The 24,138-nt window shown below is 39.8% G+C and overlaps 1 protein-coding gene across 2 annotated transcripts; it reads right to left on the bottom strand.

Moving 5' to 3' along the window:
* Window positions 1-868: 868 nt before the first annotated feature.
* Sply (Sphingosine-1-phosphate lyase) lies at window positions 869-24,018 on the bottom strand. 2 transcript variants are annotated; one of them, XM_045739117.2, is made up of 14 exons: window positions 23,869-24,018; window positions 19,463-19,615; window positions 19,151-19,239; window positions 17,041-17,167; window positions 16,339-16,425; window positions 15,105-15,226; window positions 14,028-14,157; window positions 10,845-10,951; window positions 7,696-7,905; window positions 6,289-6,424; window positions 5,215-5,317; window positions 4,566-4,712; window positions 2,484-2,604; window positions 869-1,362 (listed from the first exon to the last, which is right to left on the bottom strand). In XM_045739117.2, exons 2-14 carry the CDS (start codon window positions 19,608-19,610, stop codon window positions 1,243-1,245), a joined length of 1,647 nt encoding a protein of 548 aa, XP_045595073.2. In that variant the 5' UTR covers window positions 19,611-19,615; window positions 23,869-24,018; the 3' UTR covers window positions 869-1,242. The 2 variants fall into 2 exon arrangements, with proteins under 2 accessions (XP_045595073.2, XP_045595074.2); XM_045739118.2 differs by lacking the exon at window positions 23,869-24,018 and adding an exon at window positions 21,815-21,971.
* Between the last annotated feature and the right edge of the window lie 120 nt (window positions 24,019-24,138).

Raw genomic sequence — 24,138 nt, 5'->3', positions numbered from 1 at the left:
GGGGTCAACTACAGCTCATGGGTTGGGGTATGGGGTCAACTACAGCTCATGGGTTGGGGTATGGGGTCAACTACAGCTCATGGGTTGGGGTATGGGGTCAACTACAGCTCATGGGTTGGGGTATGGGGTCAACTACAGCTCATGGGTTGGGGTATGGGGTCAACTACAGCTCATGGGTTGGGGTATGGGGTCAACTACAGCTCATGGGTTGTGGTATGGGGTCAACTACAGCTCATGGGTTGGGGTATGGGGTCAACTACAGCTCATGGGTTGGGGTATGGGGTCAACTACAGCTCATGGGTTGGGGTATGGGGTCAACTACAGCTCATGGGTTGGGGTATGGGGTCAACTACAGCTCATGGGTTGGGGTATGGGGTCAACTACAGCTCATGGGTTGGGGTATGGGGTCAACTACAGCTCATGGGTTGGGGTATGGGGTCAACTACAGCTCATGGGTTGGGGTATGGGGTCAACTACAGCTCATGGGTTGGGGTATGGGGTCAACTACAGCTCATGGGTTGGGGTATGGGGTCAATTACAGCTCATGGGTTGGGTATGGGGTCAACTACAGCTCATGGGTTGGGGTCAACTACAGCTCAGAGGTTGGGGTATGGGGTCAACTACAGCTCATGGGTGTGGGTATGGGGTCAACTACAGCTCATGAGTGTGAGTATGGGGTCAACTACAGCTCATGGATTGGGGTATGGGGTCAACTATAGTTCAGAGGTTGGGGTATGGGGTCAACTACAGCTCATGGGTAACCTTTAGCCAAGGAAAGCCACTGAGGGTTCCACAATGAATGTGGCATTTTATTATATTTAACAATACAGTATAGTCATGTTAAAATAATGGAGATAAAAATTAAAGACAAAGTGTAACATTTATTAATTGACAGTAAAAACAATTAATTGGCACTTCTGAAACTATTCCTTTTATTAATATACCTGTAATGTATAACTACTTTTACGTTATACAAAAGGTTATTCATCCAAATAGAAAATCACATGATTCCCCATAATGTTAGAGCTCTTTGAATGTGACATATTTAACAATTTTTTTTAATAAATCAATAAACAAACATTTTTCCATGGCAATGTCTACAAATTTACCAAATATAGAATCATGCAATAAAAATGAAATGCTGAATCACTTACTGCAACTATTTGATTATATACAGTATCAGACCCAAAATTTGGAAGTGAAAAACATGTTTAATGACTACTGTTTTCTTGAGTGACTAGACTATTTCATGCTGGGTCCTATGGAGAGTTTTGTAGAGTAGACAGCATCCAAGTAACACCAAGCTAACTCTCCCACTAGAGCACGATCAGGGATGCTTTGAGCCATTCCATATAATGCTGCCTGCAAGTAGAAATTAGGTGTAAACAGTATCTTATCTTTATTTTCATGTAAGGGACAGCATTGAGGGTTAGGCATTTTTGGTAGAAAATTTGTATAAGTCAGGTATTATGGCACAAGTTATCTTAAATAATAAAGTCTTTTTTGGAGCAATATACTTATTGTAAAAAAAACTGCGTTGAATGTAATGAAACTCCAATTTCTCAGTGAACCCGTGACTCCCTGAAGCTATCATCTCCTATGTTAATGCCAACTACTAGGTGCCATCAGTCCAGAGGGACCTAGAGCCAGAACCTGGTTCTCCACAGAGTCAAAAGGAGCTGTGGCACTTATATATTAAGTTATTCATTTATGTCACAACCAAGAAAGGCACCCAGAAAGTCAGCAAGTCAAAACAAACCATATCTGATTACCTCTGAGACATGCGGACTTGAAACCAGCCATAGAACTCCCCAAACTATGTAAACACTCAAAATTGATATAAGTAAGCGCCCGGTCATTTGCCCCACCATTCTTGTCCGAGGGAAAGAGGCGGACCAGCACTAGGCTTACTGGCCGCTCCCATGTCAGTTCGACGAATGATTTAAGAACCCCAATTCTCTAGAGAAGGAACGGTGTCAGAGCCAATGGAGTTCAACCGGAAATTGGCTTTTCATTACATTCAATGCTTGTTTTCTGGGGGAAGCCTCTTGGGGGCTCCCTGAAGCTAACTATCCAGGAAGTGGGCACACACCAGGGAGGAGAGAGCACCACAGATATCACAAAGAAGAAACAAAGGCTTCGAGGCCCAGGGAACATGGTGCAAATACCGGGCTGCCAACACCTTGTTCAACCTCTAGAACCTCCATGTCCAAGACATAGTGAAAAAGAGCTGAAAAAGCAAAAAGAGCTTCAGGATACCACCAATTTCCTCCCAAAATTGGCATTTCATTAAGATCTTGGATCTTCACCTTGACTAAAACTCTATGAGCCCGAAGGGGTAGATTCCAGTTATTGTCCCTGGTAGGCACTTGGAAGTCAATAGAGGTCTTGTGTGTCATCCAGGTTGTAGTATCAATGAGCTATTGAGGGGACCAAGAGTAAAATATAGTTTGGAATTTTAAAATCATACAAGTGACACTTACATTTTCTCCAACATCTTTAGAAGGATTTTTCAGGATATCCTCTGTAACTTCTCTGACGTCATTGATGAAACGGTCAGCAACTCCTGGCTGAGTGTGCAGAACTGTCACAGCCAGGTGGATACTATAAACAAGAAAGAGAGATGTAACCAGGCATAATGACATTTGTCTTAAATATATATGAGTGATCTCAACTATGATGTTAGCTGACATCATTCACACCTACGAAATAGCTTATAGTTCCTAAAGATACAAAAATTATTTGAAAAATTAACAACAAATAGATTTGCAATATTCTTTACATTATATAGTACTAGTATACACAGCACGAATGTAAAAAAACATAGCAAACTAAATTTATATGACCATTCAGGAACAGTACTAGAGTTCACTTTAAACTCTAGTTAATAAATCCAGCGTTGCATGTTATGAAATACAACTTTCTGGTAAGTTTCCTTGGTGGCACCACATCGTTTCCACACTGGTAGCCAAGAGCCTAATGCACCTACCAGGCCCATGCGAGTCACGAGCATCGTAAGATAACCAGAAGCTGAATCTGGTTCACTCTACTTTGAAGTAGCCATAGACAGCATGCCCATGCACTCTGCACAAGGCCCTGCCTCCTGGAATTCTATATTCATAAAGAATTGCACAAAAGTATTAAAAGAGGCAACGTGATAATTGAAAAGCAAAATAAAGCACAAAAAGCCCAAGACCAAACCGTGGAGAAAGAGCAACCAGGGAGAAATGGTGGCGCACCTATGTGTTAACTGAATAACTGGTCACGCAAACCCCAGTGCGCCCCACCATTCAAAAACACTCCCAACCTGAGGGAAGACAGATAGTCATATACCACCAATTTACCTGAAGGACGAAGACCACCCCAAGCGAGGAGGCCCCCTGTAGGAAGGGTATCCCGAATACCCCAAGGAAGACAACCCTGACTGTGCAAGGGTAGTACTGAAAGAGTGTACAGGGAAGATAACCCTCAGCTCATGCAGCTTTAAGTAAATTAAATTCCTGGGACCAGATTCACAAAGCAGTTACGCAAGTACTTACGAACCTTTACATTTTTTCTCAATTTTTGGCAGCTTTGTTTACAATTATTTAACAGTTAATGAGCTCCGAAGTACCAGGAGGCTGTTTATAACAGTGACAACAGTTGATTGGTAAATTTTCATGCTTGTAAAATGTTTATTAAGTGTAACCAAAGTTGTCAGAGACTGAGGAAAGATGTACACGTTCATAACTGCTTCGTGAATCTGGCCTGCGGGGCGCGGGTAGTCGCCTAGTTGTGCTTGCTAGGGATGAACTTTAGCTCTCTGGCTCCAGGTTCACACATACAACCGTGTAATAACTGCCCAAAGGAAAAATACACACAAAATATGGAAGACTGGACCCAGAGCAACTAGGACTGCACCAGGCACCATTAGAATAGAACTGAAGATGGCCCGGAACGCTTCCTTCCTCTCCCCAAACAAGCTGAGGAAGTGGGGCAAACCAGCAGGGAGCTAGTTTTACAAAATTTTAATGGTTTGTGGTACCAAAATCATTGGTACCACTTAACAATTTTAAATCTGTAGTGTGCAGCCGGAAGAGTTGCATAATACCGTAATTTACACTTGGAAAATACTAGGAGAACTGGTTCCAGATCTGCACACACAAATAACACAACGTGAGACCAGAAGGCATGGCAGGATGTGCAAAATAGCCCGGTTGAAAAGCAGAGGTGCATTTGGCATGGTGAGAGAGGCCCTTATCAATATCAAAGGGCCAAGACTTTTCCACACTCTCCCTATACAAATATGGGGCATAACTTGTGGAAAATATTTACCAAAGATAGAGTACAGCATGTCTTAGTTATAGCAGACCTATAAGACTCTTATAGAGAACAAAGAGGTACATGGTCTATGAGAGAGCATATGAACCAGGCCTGGCCATTTTAATACCCAAGCCAAGGCTATCTGTTGACAATTTCAGGTATCAGTGTCCCTGCAGTCCAATCAACCAGGCCTGCTGGTTGCTGGTTTGATCAACCAGGCCATTGAACTACTTCAACTGAATGTGAATATAACAAAAGTTTACCTGGATGGGAACTGCAGTGTATTTAAATTCCACCCTCGCTTGGTCATGATATCTGAGAGATTATAAATGTTGAATTTGTTGGACCCAAACGCTACAACAGAAACATCTGGCTTGCCACACACGAAGATCCCAGGAATTGCACGACATCTGGAAAAATAAAACTATTAGTTTAGATGAGAAACCTCTTTCTGTGTAAGTCACTTGGTGGCTCCCATCCACAATTTCCACCTCTTCTATATACTGTATATTTTATATAAAATAATATATATAAAATAATATATATATATATATATATATATATATATATATAAATAATATATAAATAAATAAAGCTTTCAACGACACTGAAAGCTGGGGTTGAAGAGAGGGCTGTTCATTCATTCATTTGCACAAGAAAGAAAAAGACTGAAACAGTACGAGAACTTGCATCATGACAGGAGGTAAACAAACATGAGCTTGGATGAATCCACCATTATGTGTACGTTTATAACAACGAGAGTACCACATGAATTGATCCAATTTTCACATGCATAAGCTATAAATGTAAAAATTTTAAATACTGTAGCGACTTTTTACAACAACTAATTTAAGAGTACTAATTAAAGAGTAAAGTTTAATATAGGAAGTGTAATGATTCAGTACAACTTACCCTTCCTCTATTTTCTTAGCTGTCTGAATGATTTTCCTTGTGTAGTCGACATAACCCTGGCGACCATGGTACACAAGGGCTGCCCAGCTGGCTGCCACAATTCCTGTTGCAACATGCCCACTTGATAACAATAACACTGCATTAGTGGACTTTTTTTTTTCTACAGATTACAAAAAGAATTTAATCACACATTGCTTTATTACAGAAGGAAAAATAATTATGAAATAACCAACAAAGAAAACCTCCAAACATTCCTCACTCACTAGCAGATATGAGAACACCAAGAAACTGCCTGACTCAACTCAAAAGAACCCATTGAACTCTGACACTCTATAATTTCACCCGATAACACTTGAACAATGCCCTTATCCAGTATCTTTGTATTTTAAAGAGCTGTCTGCTATTAAATAGTGATAATTTAAACTGCATTGCTACAATTTTATTATCCACTACTTTTAGTTATCATCTACAAATTACTAAAAACCAGTGCTTAATGTAATAAAACACCTCTTCCTGGTAGGGCCACCATGACTTCCTAAAGCTATCTTGCCAAGATGGTTCCCCACTACAAGGTCACATCAGTCGCACAAGTCCTGTTTGACTTACTGAAAACCAGAGCCAGATTCATCCACCTCCACCTAAAGACATCCACCTAACCTAACCTATAGACCAATAACTCTTACATCACACACACATCATAAAAATCTTTGAAAGAGTGCTGAGAAATAAGATCACAAAATACATGGGAATCACAGTGTTTACATAACCCTGGGCAACACGGATTCAGAACAGGGCACTCCTGCCTCTCACAATTGCTAAACCACTATGGCATGGCCTTAGATACCATGGAAGACAAACAAAACTTGATGTAACATACACAGACTTTGTAAAAGCTTTTAACAAGTGTGACCATGGTGTTATTGCACACAAAATGAGCACAAAAATAATTGCTGGTAAAGTAGGGAAATGGATCTTTAACTTCCTAATAAACAGTTCAGAGTGTAATAAAAGAAATGCACTGAAAAGTTTACTGCATGACAACAAAATTGTCGCTACTTATATATCTTTTCTTACCCCCTGATCTGGATCCGGCAATGGTTGCTGTTGCATAAATGCCACCTTGCCAGTCTGGGGTGACAAAGAACTGATGGTGGCGCCACTTGGCTTCCCTATACATTATCACTGATGAGCCTTTGGGAGCATAGCCATACTGAAAAATTCAGACAAAATTACATAACAAAATTGTTCATATTTTGCAACTCATTAATAATAAGAATGTTAAACAGATACTACAGTATGCAACATAGGTTTGTTAAAAATAAATCCTGCCTTACAAATTTACATTTTTGGAAAGAGTAACCACCTATTCAGACAACAGACTTTGTTGTAAATAAAGTACACATGGACTTTTCTAAAGCTTTTGATAAGGTACCACATGAAAGACTAGCAAGGAAATTACAAGTGCATGGAATAAATGGTAAAATACTAGAATGGATAAAACAATAATTTTATAAAACAATAAAACAGCCTAACCAATTCCTCTCTCACCGGTGCCCGGTACCACCCACATCATCTCCTGTGTACAGTGTTTTTTTTTTTTTAGAGAAGTGTTACCATTTCTTCTTTAATGGTCTAATGTTGGGTTTCATTCTTAATATGCTCTTAGCAAGAATGTTTACCAGTGCAGATGAAGAGTCACAATAATGTGGCTGAAAAATGTTGGCCAAACCACACACCAGAAAATGGAGACGACGATGTTTCAGTCCGTCCTGGACCATTATCAAGTCAAATGTGATAATGATTGTCCATTGTCCATTATCAAGTTGATTGTCTACAATTGACTTGATAATGGTCCAGGACGGACAGAAACGTCGTTGTCTCTTCATTTTCTAATGTGTGATTTGGTCAACAATGTTTACCAGTCACTCAAGCCTTGTTTTCAGTGCTCTCTTCCCTGGCACTTTAAGCAAAAACCATCTTTACCTAAAGTGTCACTGCACAAAAAAAATTGTTTCCGAGGATGACAGGAATCTCCCTAGGGAGAACCCTTTTCAAATCCTTCCAAATTTGAAGTGGTGTCTTGGGACTTGGTCACTGGACAAGACCTATATACGAGATTGACATAGTAGTAGTTTTAGTATGATGCTTGGTTCCTTCTCAATCAGGTGTGGGGGGGCCCCTGTGCTTCAACTGGATTAGTATTTACTAAGAGGAGTTTAGCACCATTAACTTTTAGTGATGGAACAGCCTCCCTTACCAGCTGCTCTACCACTTTTCATTCAAATCCTAATTTCAGAGGAGGAGATCTAGTGGGAGGATTTGACCTATTGTTTAGAGGGTTCTGTTATATGGTGGTCTGGATTTTGGACATTATTAACCTGGACTACCTATATAAACCATCTAAATACAAATTTGTGCAGATTAATTTTTATTTGATTATATACAGTATTAAGACTCATCTGTGATCAAGATAATTCTTACCTTATGAGTATCTGCCGATATACTTGTCACACCTGTTACACGGAAGTCAAACAATGGAAGGGGATAGCCAGCCTCTTCCATGAATGGAATAAGGAAACCTCCAAGACAGGAATCCACATGAACAGGGATGTTGTACTTAATGCCCAATGCCGCAATCTCCTCAATAGGATCGATGACGCCATGTGGGAACTGGGGTGCTGACCCTACCAGCTACAACCAAATAATTAATATTAATTGAATATCACATGTTTTCATTATATTAAGCAATGCATAGTTTTTCTTAAAATATATTTAAATACCTTGATGGACAATATATACCCGTCAAATCTTTTGCTACTTCTACTAAAACTTTTCACTGATGAGCACTTAGAAATTACCCAAGACTCAAATTTTTAACAAATTAATACATGTGTGTATTAAAGTACCACTATTAGTGAAAATAATATGTATTATGTATTTGAATGTTTATAGCTAGAATGCTTTACTGCTTTCTGAAAGTTCCCAATAAGGGTAGTCATACTGTAGTACAAGTTTCTTTAGAAGACTATTACCGCACAAACCTTCACTATTTCAAGCACTCTAACTCTTCCCACAAACCTTCCTTTCATATATTGTTTCACTGTTCCCTACCAAGATACCGGTCATTTAACTCTACTACACGATTCCCTTATTTCATTCATGCACGCCCAGCGAGTCTACAGTATTAACATATCAACACCACTTGTACATATGGAGTTAAACTCTAATGTGGGGGTGGAATGATCATGAAGCACTGCTGCAATGTTTAACTATCCAAGAAGTGGGAGGGAGATCAAGAACATTAAAAACTTTTCATATGAATGACAGAGCATATGTGAGAGAAGGGGGGAATAAATTGTAGATGTTAAAACTGAGGTGGAGATAAATGTGTGTTGTGTAAAGTCTCCCTGGCTCTTCATAAGCATCTGGATAGGTTAGTCATGTACCACACACTTATCACATAAACCACATATTTTACATGGCTATCTTATGGAAAACCACAATTTATGTATATTTCATCATACATTCATTGAAAGTAATGTTCAAGTAGTCTCGAAGAGAATAACAAATGATATTGTGCATGTAAATATCATACATATTTAGTTGGTGATGAATAAGAAAATCAACGTTGAATGTGATAAAAGGCCAATTTCTGGGCGAGCCTCGGTGGCTCCCTGAAGCTAAACACCGAGATGGTTTCCATTTACCAGGCCGCATCAACCGTGGAGCTCTTAGGCCTGCCAGGAACCAAAGCCAGAACCTGGTTTCTTCACAGAGGGACAGGAAGCAGAGACATTTTGCCACTGCACTATGGAAGGGATCCAGCAAGTCAAAAGAAACCACTGCTGGGTTCAAAAGAGACCGAATCTCAAGACCTGCTTAATGAACTCTACTATATATACAACCAGATAAGACACAGTCAACCCAACCACCTCTTTCCTGTAGTATCTCTGTGGCCCTATCATAAAAACCAAGTAGGATCCTGTTACACAGGATCTACCTGTTCAAAAACCATACTGTATATCTTTTATCATGTCATTACTCTTTAGATGTTTAACCCACTTGACTAACTATTTTTTCTAGTGTTTTGACTACCAAGCTTGTAATGATACAGGTCTATAATTTAGAGGTTCTTCTCAGCTACCATTTTTATTAACTGGTACTATGTTAGCCTTTTTCCACATATCTACTAAGATTCCTGTGCACAAGGATGTTTGGAATATTAATTGGAGTAAAATACTCAGCTCAGTTGCACATTCTTGCAGCACCCAAGGTGAAACTCCATCAGGTCCAACCACTTTTTTTTTTCCTAGGCCCCTTGAGTAATTTTTCCACTTTGTTTTGAGATACCTCTATGTATTCTATGGTATGCTCTGGAATTGGTATTGGGTCCAGCTCTCTGAAATCCAAATTTTTGTTCAAACACTTTGGAACTGTTCATTTAGCATTTCAGACATTTCTTTTTCATTCTCAGTAGTCCTGTTCCCTGTTCTCAATCTCTGAATTTTATCCTTTACATGCAGCTTACTTTTAATGAATTTATAGAAAATGCCTGGATCTGTTTTACATTTGTCTGCTATACCTTTCTCAAAGTTCCTTTCTGCCTCTCTCCTCACTGTCATGTAATTGTTTCTTGCTTGCTTATAGTGCTGGTATGTTTGCAGGTTAGGCCCCTTCTGATACTGAACCCATTTTCTTGTCTTTTCCTTTCTAGTCCTCACAATTTCTATTGAACCAATCCTGTTTTCTGGCCCTGCATCTCTCTTTTGGTATGAATGTTTGTGCGCCTTCATTGTATATTTCGCAAAATTTGGCATACATCTCATTTACTTCCTTACCTAGCAACGAATCTCATAATCATGACCATTATGAGGCCCTCTCATTTGTCATCTAGTTCCTCCTTTGTCCATGTGTTGCTTGCTGATGGGCTGTAGACATTTACAATTATCAGTTTCTCATCCTAATTCCAGACCTACAATGCCCATTATGTCAACTTCTCGAGGGTTTTCAAAATGAGTTTTTGGAGAGCTGTGTGCCTCTCGATGTGAACATCACCACCTGTATTGAGTTCACCAATATCTAAACTTTGACCAACGTTTTTAAAATTGCCAGGATCTTTTATGTCACTATCCTCATTAAATTATTGCAGTTCTTATTTATTTCATCATCATTAAGTGATGCTGTGGGCATGAGCTGCAGGCAGTGTTGTGAGCTGCTGCTGCATGCTCTACTCATAGTTGCCCTCACAGTATTAGTGCCCCTCTCACACCCAGAAGGGGTGCCCATGATTTTTATTTTCAAGATGGCATCTGCTTACTGAAGGCCCAAGGAGCAGATGTAAGCCCTATGTACCCACAGGCGTTTTAAATCTTCCCAAACTAGGTTGCGTAGTTTACTGATAACTAGTGAGGTCATCCCCAGCTGTGTGGCGCAGTGGATGGGTTAAGGACTTCTAGGGCTGATATAATTCGTGTGTGAAACTATCTCAGTGCAGCTAGCTACAGGGAGTTACCGTTCACACCCCACCAGCATATAGTAACATTTCTGCTGTACATTAGAATAAAGGCACATAGCAAACAGGTTGAAAACATCACAGGCAGTACAGCAACATCTTTGTACTAGTCACTTACCATGCAAGTATTGCGGTTAATCATTGATTTCATAGCCTTCATGTCCACTTTCATGGTGACAGGATCAATGGGCACATGTTTTATGCGCACTGACAGCAGCTGGGCACCTGGGTACAATTACAATAACACTATTGCTGTACAGGATAGGTAACATTATAGATCCATGTTTTATATAATCACACAAAACATGTTATTTTCCACAGCACAACAGATGCCTCGTTTAAAATTCTTTCAGTTTCCTGTACCATAGCACATTCTCAATTACTGTATGATCAAAACTAACTTTTCACTTACATATCCACTCTCCCTTTGCACAGTTACACCTACTCACAGTACATTTCATTACATGCTAAAAAAAAGTTTACATAAATAATAAGTACATTTTTCAAACAATAGAAAAAATGCACACAGAAGTAGTACCAGATCTTCAACAACCCAGCATTAAATGTAATGAAACACCTTTTTCTGGTAAAGCCCTGATGACTCCCTGAAGTTATCGTCACCAGATTGCTCCATCAAAAGGATCACATCAGTCACAGGAGTTCTGTTTAGTCTACTAAAACAGCCAGAATATGGTTCCTCTCATAGAGGTGCATAGAGGAAGTGAAAATTCGGACCCCTCCCCCCCTACAATGAAAGTGAACAAAACGTAAACGAAGTTTCACAGACAACTGGAGGGCTCATAGAAAACGAAACCTTGAAACTGCCAAACAACTCTGCAAACACTTAAAACAAAACACTATTCATTTAAAATTTTTAAATTCACTAGTAAAGCTAGTAAAGCCACCAAACAACCCAGCTAGTCAATGGAGCACACACCAGACTTCCCTGACCAGCCAGATCTGAAGCTGATGAACAGACCACCAACGAACCTGAAGGGATGGAATGGAATTTGGGAGCCACCTGTGTTCTACCAGAAAGAAGTATTTCATTACATTCAATGGTGGTTCTCTGGGCAATCTTCCACCGGCTCACCCGAAGGTAACTAACTACGGAGAACAAATAACACAAGACGTACCAGGGAGGAGGAGAGGTGCCAGGTTCTAAGACGACAGAAAAATCCAGGCCAAAAGACATGGCCCAAAGCAACACAAGATTGACTGGGATCAGGAATATTAACCAAACACCAAGTCACCAGAACCCAATTAGACCACCAAAACCCCCGAGCCTGATTAGCAGCCTGGACATGTTAGAGCAGACTTACCAAAGCAGCATACGTGTGAACATTGTGGGCCTGAGAGTATACTGCTGACTGGCTAAACCTGATGACACTGCTGATGACCTAGGCAATGTGACCCAAGGAACAGGGGAGCAAGGAAACAGGATCAACCAACAAAGCATCAACCTGGACAGAATGGGTAGACTGCAGATCAGAGACAAAGAACCATCACCAAACACCACAAATGATGCAACTCTTGCCAGACCAACCAAGCATCAATAACCAAAGGAACCTACCAGAAGCTAGCCAACTCATTCTTCACCAGAAAAAGAGAAGGCTGCAAATGAACGAAATGCCAATCAGTACCAAAGGAGCAAAACAACATCCTCTGTAGAGAAGAGCATTAAGCTCCCCAACATGGCCCACATAGGCAATAACCAACAAGAACAGCACCTTAAAAAATGCATCGAGCTGAAATAGAAATTGTGAAGTGAGGAGAGGAACACCTCCAGCCTGTGGCTGGAGGTGAAAAACCGCACAACACACCCTGCTGAATATCCATGCCAAACACGAGAAATAGCGGGTCTGCCAAAGCCAAACAATAAGAGGTGACAGTATTAGGCGTGAGATGCCTACCAAGAAACAACCATGACAAAAAGGTCAGAACCACCCTGACCAAAACTGAAGAAAGGCAGCAAAGAGAAAGAGGCAAAATGAGTGCAAGGCAACTTCATACTGCTGTCGCAAAGAAAGACACAGGTGGGACATCGGCAACCAATCCACCAGCTTGCAATACAAATGGCAATAAATTCACATTAAAAACTCCAAACAAGTAGAACAGAGGAGAAGGTCGAACCAGCGAGGTATGTTGCCGGGCCAATCTGCTGAAACAGTTGAAGTGGCGATAAATGCCCGGGTTCGGACACCAGGCCAGAAGTGCCAGAAACCAAGGCTGAGCCAGCCATCAAGACGATAGGAGAATCACCCTCCCTGAATAGGACTCCAGTCTGGACAACACCCAGAGTAATAAATGGCCTGGGAAGAGAGGTATGTGATCTCAACCTACCTTCACCAGTCTAGTCAAAAGGCATCCACCATGAGGATCTTGCAATCAGGGAGCGGAGCTACATAGGAGGGAGAACAACGGTTGGGGGACAAACCACCAACTCCAATGCAGGCTGAGACAACCAAAAGCATCCAAGAAATGTGGGATCAGGAGTTGGCAAAATGAAAAAAGACACCTCCCAATGGGAAGAATTGCAAAAGGTCTGGTGTGAACCATGAGGCGAGGACCTATTTTGATGAAGCAAACAAAGTCAATCGGCTAACAAGAAAAGACCGATTGTGCCAACAAAACTTGGGAGAGAACATTCTCAGAAAAGATCAGAGAGAAAGAGGCGGGTAGACAAAAAGGTAAGGGACTAAGCTGAATTTAAATACCAGGCCAAGACAGCCTTTTGACACATGAGGTGAACCAAGTAACATGCCACCACTGCCTGCAGAAGGAAAGAAACTAGCATTTTGGGCAAGGCAGCTAAGGCTGGAACTGCACTAATGGCACTGAATCAGTGTAATAGCTTCAGGAAGCCTCAAGGGGCTCCTTCCCAGAAATTACTTTGTATCATGCATGTACATGTATGATAACAATTCAAATAGAAACATGTACCTTCTTCCAATAACAGCAGATGACTATAATTTACACAGCATTAACCCCTGCACTGCGCACCTGTTATTGGCAAGAACTTCAAAGTGCAATTGCTAAGAACATATTTTTGTTGTTTTTATAAATGCTCAGGTTGTGTTAATGTCAAAATGTTTCCAAACTAAACTATTTTCATTTCAAAAAACAGTGATGAAAACACTAAAAAACATTAAAATATAGCTTAATTAAAAAAAAAAGGACAACTCTCAAAACGACATTTGTTGGCTGGCGCAGTTGAGGGGTTAAAATTATTAGAAGTTTAAACAAATATATGAATACAGCATCAAGTGTGCCTCATTAAACTTTTGAGGTTGACTCATACCTTTATCAAATGCAGCATGAGATGACGCTGGTACTAGCATCTCTGGTGATTTGATGCCTCTAACATTGATGGCATAATCTCTATAGGCCTTGCATGCCAAGATGATGCTCTCTGTGCCTCCAGCTGTCATCTGATATAAAGTACAGGTAATACAAAATTATTTGGTAAACATTCATAAACATCAAATAGATTTTAGAATATATGACAGCATAAGAAGGTAAAGAATTAACTCAAACTATAGGATTCATAACTAAAATTTTCTTTCTAAAAATCCCAGTAAATAAAATGCATCATTAACCTCACTTTGCCACATTTATGGAATGAAAACCAGGATTGTATAAAACTATCTAGTAACTAGTTTTTAAAATGAATACCATATCTGGCATGATTAGCTGGTGACCAGTTTGCATGCCTTCTTTATGTAGCTTTATTCTTGTGATGCAATTAGGAATACGAAGGTGTGTGGGCAGAAGTGAAGCACAGCATAATGAATGATGTTTGGAAGAAGTTGTGGATGGAGTGTAAACAATTTCACAAGATTTGTGAATATAGGTCAACTAATCCTACCTTTAATAATTGTTCAATGATTAACTGTAAACTGAGATAACTAACATTAGCAGTGTTACTTTTTGCTTAACCCTTAGTGTGCAGTTAGTATTGAAAAATGATCATTCCTGCCTATGCATAAAAATGTTAAAAATTCCAACAAATAATTTTTCTTCTTATAGAATTATTCATTTGTATGCAAAATGTAAAAAAACTTACAAAATATAAATATGTACATTTTTACTGTTTGGAAAGAGTTGTGAAAGGTTGTGCAAAGGCGCTCTGTAGAGACATCTGTCGACAACCGATAATAACTTTGCTGACATTATCATATACTGTATAAGATGCAACTCCAACAAGGTGCTGTGAAGTGTGACCTACCAACTACATAAGTGCTATATTCCACCCACATGATTTGAACAGACTGTACAATATTATGACAAAATTCATGTTTATGGAACATCAGTGTAAATATAGTTGACAAATAGGACTGGAGAGACTGTAGGAAATAATGTACCAAGAAGCACTTACACAACCACAGCTCTTAGTATCTCCATTAAACAATGTACAGCACATGCGCACCACTTCAGCTTCCATCTTCCTCACTCCCGGGAACACATCAGGATGGAGAGGATTAGTCCATGCAGACATTCCTAAGGAAAGAGTTATGATCATTGCAGAGTTTAACAAGAAGCAACAGATAATAGCTTTTGATGTTATATACATAAACTGCGTCGAATTTAACGAAACGCCTCTTTCTAGTGGGACCCCTCGGTGGCTCCCTGTTTCCACCCTTCCATTTTCAGGGGGCTATGGTTTCTTCCTGGGGCTAGTTTAAGATCATTTTCCTGATTTTTCAGGTGTACCTATATTTCTTATGTTTCTTTTGTTAAGATTATCTGTATAATATTCTTGTTTATAGTTGACTGTTTTAGAGCACTTTATCTTTCTGGTTGTATTTCCTCATGGCTTGGATTGATCTAGTATATCCAGACACACTGCCTCTATTGAGTAGGACGGATTTTACTTCTGGTCTCCTGTTGGCTCTAATGATTCATGAAGGCCTGGTAGGATATATGAGGTTTTCACAAGTTCTCAGTGACCAACAAACTCTCACGAGTCGTACAAGATCAGATTGTGTTTACTCTGTTGGTGGGGCAGCGTCCATGGGCTGGTGATTGGAAGGTGGGGGGGGGGGTGTTTACTTCACAGACGAATTACAAATGGTTAACCGCCAATACACATAATTTAATTTATTTATTCATGTAATTTGAACACTTCACTCTTTAAAAACTGGTAACCTTGACAAGCAGGATAACTCCATCAGTCAAGATAAATAATATGCTGTGTTTTTTTATATTATATGTCCCAGAAATATTGGTTTTGTGGGGATTTCTGGTGGCCCAGAAGTGCTTCCCCCCCATTTATATACTACGCCTATGGAAAATCTAGCTTTGCATTCCAAATACATTCTCAGAATGAAACTTGTTTGTAAGACAAAGACTTCCTGTATTAAATATAATTAGTTTTTAGATTTGTCCATGCACACCAAGACATTGTCTTCTTGTATAAACAAAGGGGGCAGCCCAGGGGTTAATGTGAATGTTATTTAGTATTATGAAGAATTTTAACTAAAGGAAAGGAAATTACACTGGTTTTTAGTGAGATAGCAAATCTACATTTTCAAAATTATAACCAATTCACAAAAAGTCATTTCCAACATTAAGCTTTGGGAGAATTTTTTTGTTTAGCAATTTTAACGTACCGTATACTTTGGTCATGATGTCAGTGAGTGCTTGATTTCCATTGTAGACAGTGCCGGATGCACATCCAGTTTCCCATTTAAACCTACCTGCAACATATATACACTTATAAAATTTCCATTAAAGCATTGTATTTATTAAAAACTATTCAAGGGTATTGCACAACAAGAGGTTTGACACAGTTTATGGCCTGGCTGTTACTGGTTACATTAGATACTGTCAGGTATCCGTCACACTCTAACTGCCTATTGGGAACAAGGGCCCTTGTAAATTGTTCTTGTTCTCCTCTATGAGGCAAAGGGGAGGGCCTTAGATCACAGGGTGATCAATATCACATGGTGATATTGCAAGATCCAACATGTGACACCCTTTTCCTTGATATCTATCCTGACCTGCCCATCTTGGACATGTATCCAACAGCAAATACCGAGACAAATTGGATTAAATCAGCCTCAAATGTATTGCCTTGAACAGACACAGACAAACATACAGGCAGACATTTCAATTAACGTAAATAAAGCAATTCTGATTATTTCTTATTCAACACATAATTTGTATATAAAACTGATCTGGTTATCAGATAAAAACAAACTTAAATTTTAAAAATTATAAAGGAAAATCACTAGCTATTTCCATACATGTTTACACCATACAAATTTCACATTATAAATATCGCTCCACTGCCCAATGTAAATCATTCTTACCAAACTGGATATATTGAGCAGCCTCCTCCATAATCCTCTCAGGGCTCCAACCGTTCTCTGGAAGTTCAGTTAAGTATGACGTGTTGTTGACTGCCTTGTTAAGATCATCTATCATCGAAACTGTTAACTGGTAGGAAATGTGCTCATTATTGTTGGAAGAAATAAACTGCAAGCTGATCATCTATATCAGGAAGTTTGATGTAGACATTGTGTGATACCATTTACTATAATAAAGAAGGTATACAACATTGCATAACTGTATTGACACCATTACACATGTATCTGTACACTATAAGATGACCAAACCACACACCAGAAAATGAGGAGACGACGATGTTTCAGGCCATCCTGGCTGGACCATAATCAATTTGACAATCTACTTGATAATGGTCCAGGATGAACTGAAACATCGTCATATCCTCATCTTCTGGTGTGTGGTTTGGGCATCATATCTTCAGCCACGTTATTGTGACTCATTGTCTGTACTCTATAACGTCTTGTTTCCTCAAAGATCTAATTAGCAGCTACATGTCATACCCTCCCAAGTGGTTCCACTTATAAATACATAAACATGTCATTTTATGTATTACAGTGGAATACAATGATAATGACAATGATCTCCTGAAAGAGGCGGGGCCGCAGAAAAACCTCCGGGTTCGGACACCAAGCAAGTAGCGCCTGAAACCACGGCTGGGCCGGCCACCATGGGGCCCAAGAGGACTACTCGCCCCTGTTAAGTCTCCAAGCGAGCCAGGATCTGGAGCAACAGCTGAACGGGGGAAAAGAGGTACAGGAACCCCCACCTCTACCAGTCCTGCCAAAAGACATCTATCCCAACAGCCTCGCAGCCGGGGAAGGGCGTCACATACACTGGAAGACGCCCCGACCACGTTGACGTGAACAGGTCCACCTCCGGGCGCCCAAACGTCTGGCAGAGCCAAGACGTTTGGCTCTGCCAGAACTTAAAGAACTTAAAGAACACAACTAAACTTAAAGAGTTTAGAGTTTAAACTCTTTAAACTCGCTCGCTTGTTTGTCCCTCTGTCGACTCGTTCATTTGTCCGTCCATTGACTCGTTCGTTCATTTGTCCCTCCGTCGACTCGTTCGTGTGTTTGTCCATCTATCCACTCATTCATTCATTCATTCATCCATCAACTTGTTCGTTCATTCATTCATCAATCCATCCATCCACTCGTTCATTCATTCATCCATCGACTTGTTCGTTCATTCATCCATCCATCGACTAGTTCATTCATTCATCCATCAACTCATTTGTTCATTCATTCATCCATCAACTCATTTGTTCATTCATTCATCCATCCATCGACCCATTCATTCATCCATCCATTGACTCGTTCGTTCATTCATCCATCCATCGACTCGTTTGTTGATTCCTTCATCAACTCGTTCGTTCATTCATTCATCCATCGACTCCTTCATTCATACATTCATCCATCGACTCGTTTGTTCATTCATTCATCCATCCATCGACTCCTTCGTTCATTAATTCATCCATCCATCGACTCGTTCATTCATCCATCCATCAACTCACTCGTCCATTCATTCATCCATCGACTCGTTTGTTCATTCATTCATCCATCCATCGACTCGTTTGTTCATTCATTCATCCATCCATCGACTTGTTTGTTTGTTCATTCATTCATCCATCCATCGACTCGTTTGTTCATTCATCCAGTGAAATTGAGCTCGTAAACCAAAAAACTCATAAAGAGGGGCATTCATCAACTGAGGTTCCACTGTACATAAATCTAGTTATTCAACATAAATACTAAAGTGAATCAGCTAAAAAGTAAAGAAACTATCATAGAAAATTTGAGGTCAACATTAATCATCTGGTACAATGTCAAAAGCCTAAGGTCAGGCCTCGACAGATCTGGTTGGGCCCGCCATCTGACTAACATCTACAGCTTACCAAACCAGTAGAGATGTAGATATTTACAATTTACTTTACTTTACTTCCACTTTTCCTTACATGTACAGTACTGTATATATTTTTTTCATTTTTTGCGCATGGCGGACATATCTGTACTGTATATACATTAGCACACTTTAGGGATCAAGATAATATTATAACTAATAATTACAAACCTTTTCCATTTCTTTCTCAATCCTGTCCTTCACTACTGGAACCTTTCTGGCCAACTTAAAAAATTTCTTTTTTCCTCGTTCCAGGAGTGCTTTAAAGAAAAATATATTTAATTAAACCAGGGAAAAGCATTAATATGCACAATAAATTATTGCTATAAACAATAAAATTAAGACTTGGAAAGAACTAAAACTCCAACTGATAATGGGGAACACTTTCTTTAATACTGAGCTGTATAGTGACTAGGTTTCTTAAGAATGGAGAAGCTCTGGGTTTGAGCCGAGTGAAAAAAATCCCAAACAATAAATACATACATTCATCTCTGAATAGAAAATTTTTAGCCCACATCAAGATGATGGTTGCTCCTGCTGTTCTCAAGATTATCTCCCATGCTGGCTTGCCATCACATATATGATTTACATACTCCTGGGCCATAACAAGGTAATCTTGAAATGCTTCCATTTTGCCTGTGAAAGAAACAAATAAGTGTTGAATGTAATAAAATTCCAATTTCTGTGTGACCCCCAGTGGCTCCCTGAAGCTATCTCATAGCCCCTAATCATTGGATCACATTAGCCATGGAGTTCCCTAGTGTGCCAGAACATGGACCCCCCTCACAAGAGGCACAGGGAGCAGGTGACAATCCACCATCTCGTCGGCAAGGCACCCAGAAAGTCATTGTGAGACAAAACCTCACAACCTGCCAAATGAACTCCACAACAATGTAAACAAATGATAAAAATCCTTCAAACCAAGCAAGCCCTCATTTGCTCCCACAAGTTTGGGGAAGGGAAGGGGAGGGGAGGGAGGGGAAGGGCTTATGGTGTCTACTTGCTCAAGCCCTCGGTTCTGAAGCAGATGAACACATATTCCCTGTGTTTTCTACTCTGTAGTTAGCTTCAGGGAAGCTAACTACAAAAAACCTCCTCCCAGAGGAGTTTTTTTATAGTTAGTTTTTTGTAAACCCAGAAAACCTCCTCCCCCCCTCCCGAAAACCAGTGTTGAATGTAATGAAACGTCAATTTCTGGGCGAGCCCCTGTAGCTCCCCGATTACCCTTCCCTTCCAGGTTGTTGGCTGGGGGGGGGGGGGGGGAGGGATGTTGGGTGTGTGCAGGAGCTTTAGAACCGAGGGCTTGGGCCAGTGGACAGCGTAAGCCCTGGCTCCTCCTCCTCCCTTCCCCAAACAAGTGGGAGGGGTTGGAGTGAATGAGGGCATGCTTGTTTTGAAAGATTTTTGATCATTTGTTTACATTGTTATGGAGATAATTCAGTAGATTGTGAGGCTTTCAGTCTCTTTTTGAACCTAGTATTGAGCTGTATTGAGTCGCAGACTTTCTGGGTGCCTTGCCGACGAGGTGGTGGTGGAGTGTCACCTGCTCCCTTTACTAAACTGTTTGAAAATACTGTAGGTACTGCATTGGTTTGTGAAAATCATCTAACTATGCAAGGTGCATGATGAAATATGAATTATGTTAGGTGTGGTAAAAAAACATTACGAATGTCAATTTTTGGACTTCCCGGTAAAATTTTTTGTTTATTTTGGATGTCCTACCTACCTGGTGAGAGGTCCTTCTCCAATAGTCCAGATAAATGAGAGTAAAATAGTCAGTATATGTGCATAAACATATGGCCATCCTGTATTTATTCATACTCTACCAATATTTATAGGTGCCTAAGTCTTATAATTCTTCTAAGTCTTATAGCAAATGGGGGGACCCTTGAAAAGCCACTAGCTTCCCATCCTTGTTGAGGCCACTAGAGAATTAGTGGCTCTCGGGTAAATTCAGTTAAACTGCACAAACAGCATAGCATATTGTGCTGTCTACCAGTAGGCCTGGTCGATGACTGGGCCGCGGGGATGCTAAGCTCCGAAACCACTTCAAGGTAAGGTATTGCTTTTTATAGCAACTCCCCCTCCCCAAAATAGAGGAAAACATAAAATTTAAGGAATTTATAGAAAGCCTATTGGCCCATACAAGGCAGTTCCTATTTATATGAAACCACTCCCACTACAGGGTAATGTATTTATGCAAGCTGGTGATAGCAAAATTTCAGTGTTTGCTTCACTGTAGGATGTTACTTACTAAATTGTTCAACAGATTTGCATTTAACAGATCTGCAACTCCAGTTCTGACCTAATTTGTTATTAATATCTAAAGTTATTAAATTTAAATCCATTGTTTAATGTTCAACTTTGTGCTGATATTTCTAAAAAAAAAAAAAATATTCACACCTTTATTAAACCCTTTAATCAATTGTATACTCTGTATACACCTATATGCAACTCTAGGAAATTGAAATTTCATTCTTTAAGTTGCTCTTTATAAGGGAGTTTCCTAATAACTATATTTAATTTAGTCATACTTCTCAGCATACTTGTAAGAGAATTTACATACTGTTTATTCCATATAATGATCCCAAACTTTGATTCCATATTCAAAGCAGAATATCAGAGGGACATGATACAGTTAAGAGATAATATTCAAGCTTTTACTACCAATGCTACAGGAAATGGATAATAAATGTGAATCCTTACCAGGCTTAAAAAATGACAGGCACCAAGATGAATTACCTAATGTTGTACTACCAATGGTAGTACTTCCATAACTATCTTATGAAGTATTATTTGGAAATACAACCAAACACATTTTTAAGTTACACTTACGTCTTTTGTAGATTATCTAAGGATTAGAAAAAATGGAGCAAAATGAGAACCAGTGCAATTAGCAGGATACTATGGTTACTAAAAGTCTATGAATGACAAGAGACAAAAGATCTCCATAGGTACTGAAAGCTGCAAGGGAACACTTGCGTAATGATAAGATAAGAGAGCCGAGTCCAGAGTTTCATTCTTATCTGCCTGCATTGACACAAGCCCCTCCCTCCATTATGAAAATTAGAGATAGATAATACAATTTACTTAGTATCTCAACATCATTTAACACAGCCTTCTGGTACTGTATTTTAATAATTCCATACTGTACATAAAATCTGAGCTCTTCTGACTAATAACACAGAGAGTACACTATAGACAGATAATGCAAGGGTGTGGGCATATATATATTACACAAAGCACAGCGAGTAGATTAGATTAAGAATCATACACAGATAACCTTTGAATGTGATGTTTAACTTGAACAATAGGAGACAAGGTTATTTTCAGAACTTTATATGGGAACACCTCTAAAATCTGGATTATTTTGTTCCAGAACCGATCCACATCATGAAATCCGGTTTTCTGAAAATTTACTCATTTCTGGCTATTTACTATCAAATTTTGAGACTTTTTCTTACAGCAAGCAATATAATATTTATTTAAACATATTGAGACATGCAAATAATATCATAAATAAACAAAGATTTTGGAACAGTATACATATTATTTGCAATGACTAAGTATACAAAATCACAGCATTGAATTTAATGAATCACCTCTTTCAGGATGAGCCTCCAGTGGCTCCCTGGAACTATCTTGGCAATAATGCTCAAATAGGGTCACATCAGATGCAGAAGTTCTGTTTAGCCTACCAGGGACCAGAGTCAAAACCTACAAGCAACTCTTGAGGTTATCTTGAGATGATTTCGGGGCTTTAGTGTCCCCGCGGCCCGGTTGGCTTCAGGCCTCCACCCCCAGGAAGCAGCCCGTGACAGCTGACTAACACCCAGGTACCTATTTTACTGCTAGGTAACAGGGGGATAGGGTGAAAGAAACTCTGCCCATTGTTTCTCGCCGCCGCCTGGGATCGAACCCAGGACCACAGGATCACAAGCCCAGCGTGCTGTCCGCTCGGCCGACCGGCTCCCTACTGGAGACTGGAGGGTTAACAAAGATCAAGGTCTTGAAAATGCAAAACAACTCCACAAACGATTCACACAGAACAGAAACATTACAAATTAGCATGACACCAAAATTACCAAATGTCATCACCATGCAGCCCAGCTTCCACATGCAGCCATCTTCTTTTTCAGTTTTGGAGCTGACGAACAGCACACTAATGAACTGACTAACCTGGTAGGGAGGGAGGTAGTCAAGGAGTCACCACAGCTCATCCAGAAAGAAGTGTTTCATGTTTCATTACATTCAATGCAGTTTCTGAAGGGAGCCTCCAAGTGGCTCACTGAAACTAAATAACCACAGAGAACAAAAATGGGACTTACCAGGAAGATGGAGAGGGGTCTTGCACTGAGATGAAGATGAGAATTCAGGCTGGGAGACACGGTTTAAAGCAACACATGACTGACTAGGACATGGGATATTAACCAATGTACTTTACATTATTTTAATATGACAATTTCCCAATGCACATAAAATATATTATTCCCTCAAATTTTTGTTCCATGTGTTTTCCTCAAAAAATACCAAACATTTTATATTTTAAAATCCAACTTGAAAAGATCCTCAGAGCAAATAGGAGGGGGGCTTCCTGTCCTCATCAAGGCCACTAGTGTTAGTGGCCGTCAGGCAAATTCTGGTAAATATATCATAATAATTATTGATTTATAGAGTAATTTAATCATAAGAAAGAAATGGGAAGGGTTAGACAGAACTGGCACGGGTGGTCACGTGACCACCGGTGCCAGCACACACACCTAACACTCAATTATTACTAATCATTCACCAATTGCATCTTATTGCATTACAGGCTAATGCTGCAAGAATGCTCAACTAAACTTTGGCACATTTTCCAATGGTGAAGGTGGGGGAAGTAAGTGACTTACTGTGTGATAGCGCACCGTAGTGACGGCACGGTGAGAGTGGCACCGTGACGGTGTTGTTATTGTTGTTGACACTGGACCTCACAACAACAACAATGGTGCATTCATTAATCAAATGATTCACGGATTTTTTTTTTTACCCTTCTGCATTGTGACTCTCAGCACTCACTGCGTCTATTTTTTCAGTATTACTGTTTGATACTATGAATTATGGAGGACTTGATAGATTGGTTAGTTTGTTCAATAGTGGAAAACTGCGACGTACATTTACAT

This window comes from Procambarus clarkii, chromosome 36 (assembly GCF_040958095.1).
Source record: "Procambarus clarkii isolate CNS0578487 chromosome 36, FALCON_Pclarkii_2.0, whole genome shotgun sequence".
NCBI classification, from domain to species: Eukaryota; Metazoa; Arthropoda; class Malacostraca; order Decapoda; family Cambaridae; genus Procambarus; species Procambarus clarkii.
This window is presented reverse-complemented; position numbering and strand designations above follow the sequence as displayed.

What these genes read in the sequence shown, in the direction of transcription:
- Sply (XM_045739117.2), bottom strand. Translation starts at nt 19,610, where the DNA reads ATGGAAGCATTTCAAGATTACCTTGTTATGGCCCAGGAGTATGTAAAT. An exon ending in TGCTCAATATATCCAGTTTG is followed by an intron (nt 16,426 to 17,040) that starts GTAAGAATGATT and finishes TATATGTTGCAG; the next exon opens with GTAGGTTTAAATGGGAAACT. An exon ending in TATCGGCAGATACTCATAAG is followed by an intron (nt 6,425 to 7,695) that starts GTAAGAATTATC and finishes TGAATTTTTCAG; the next exon opens with TATGGCTATGCTCCCAAAGG.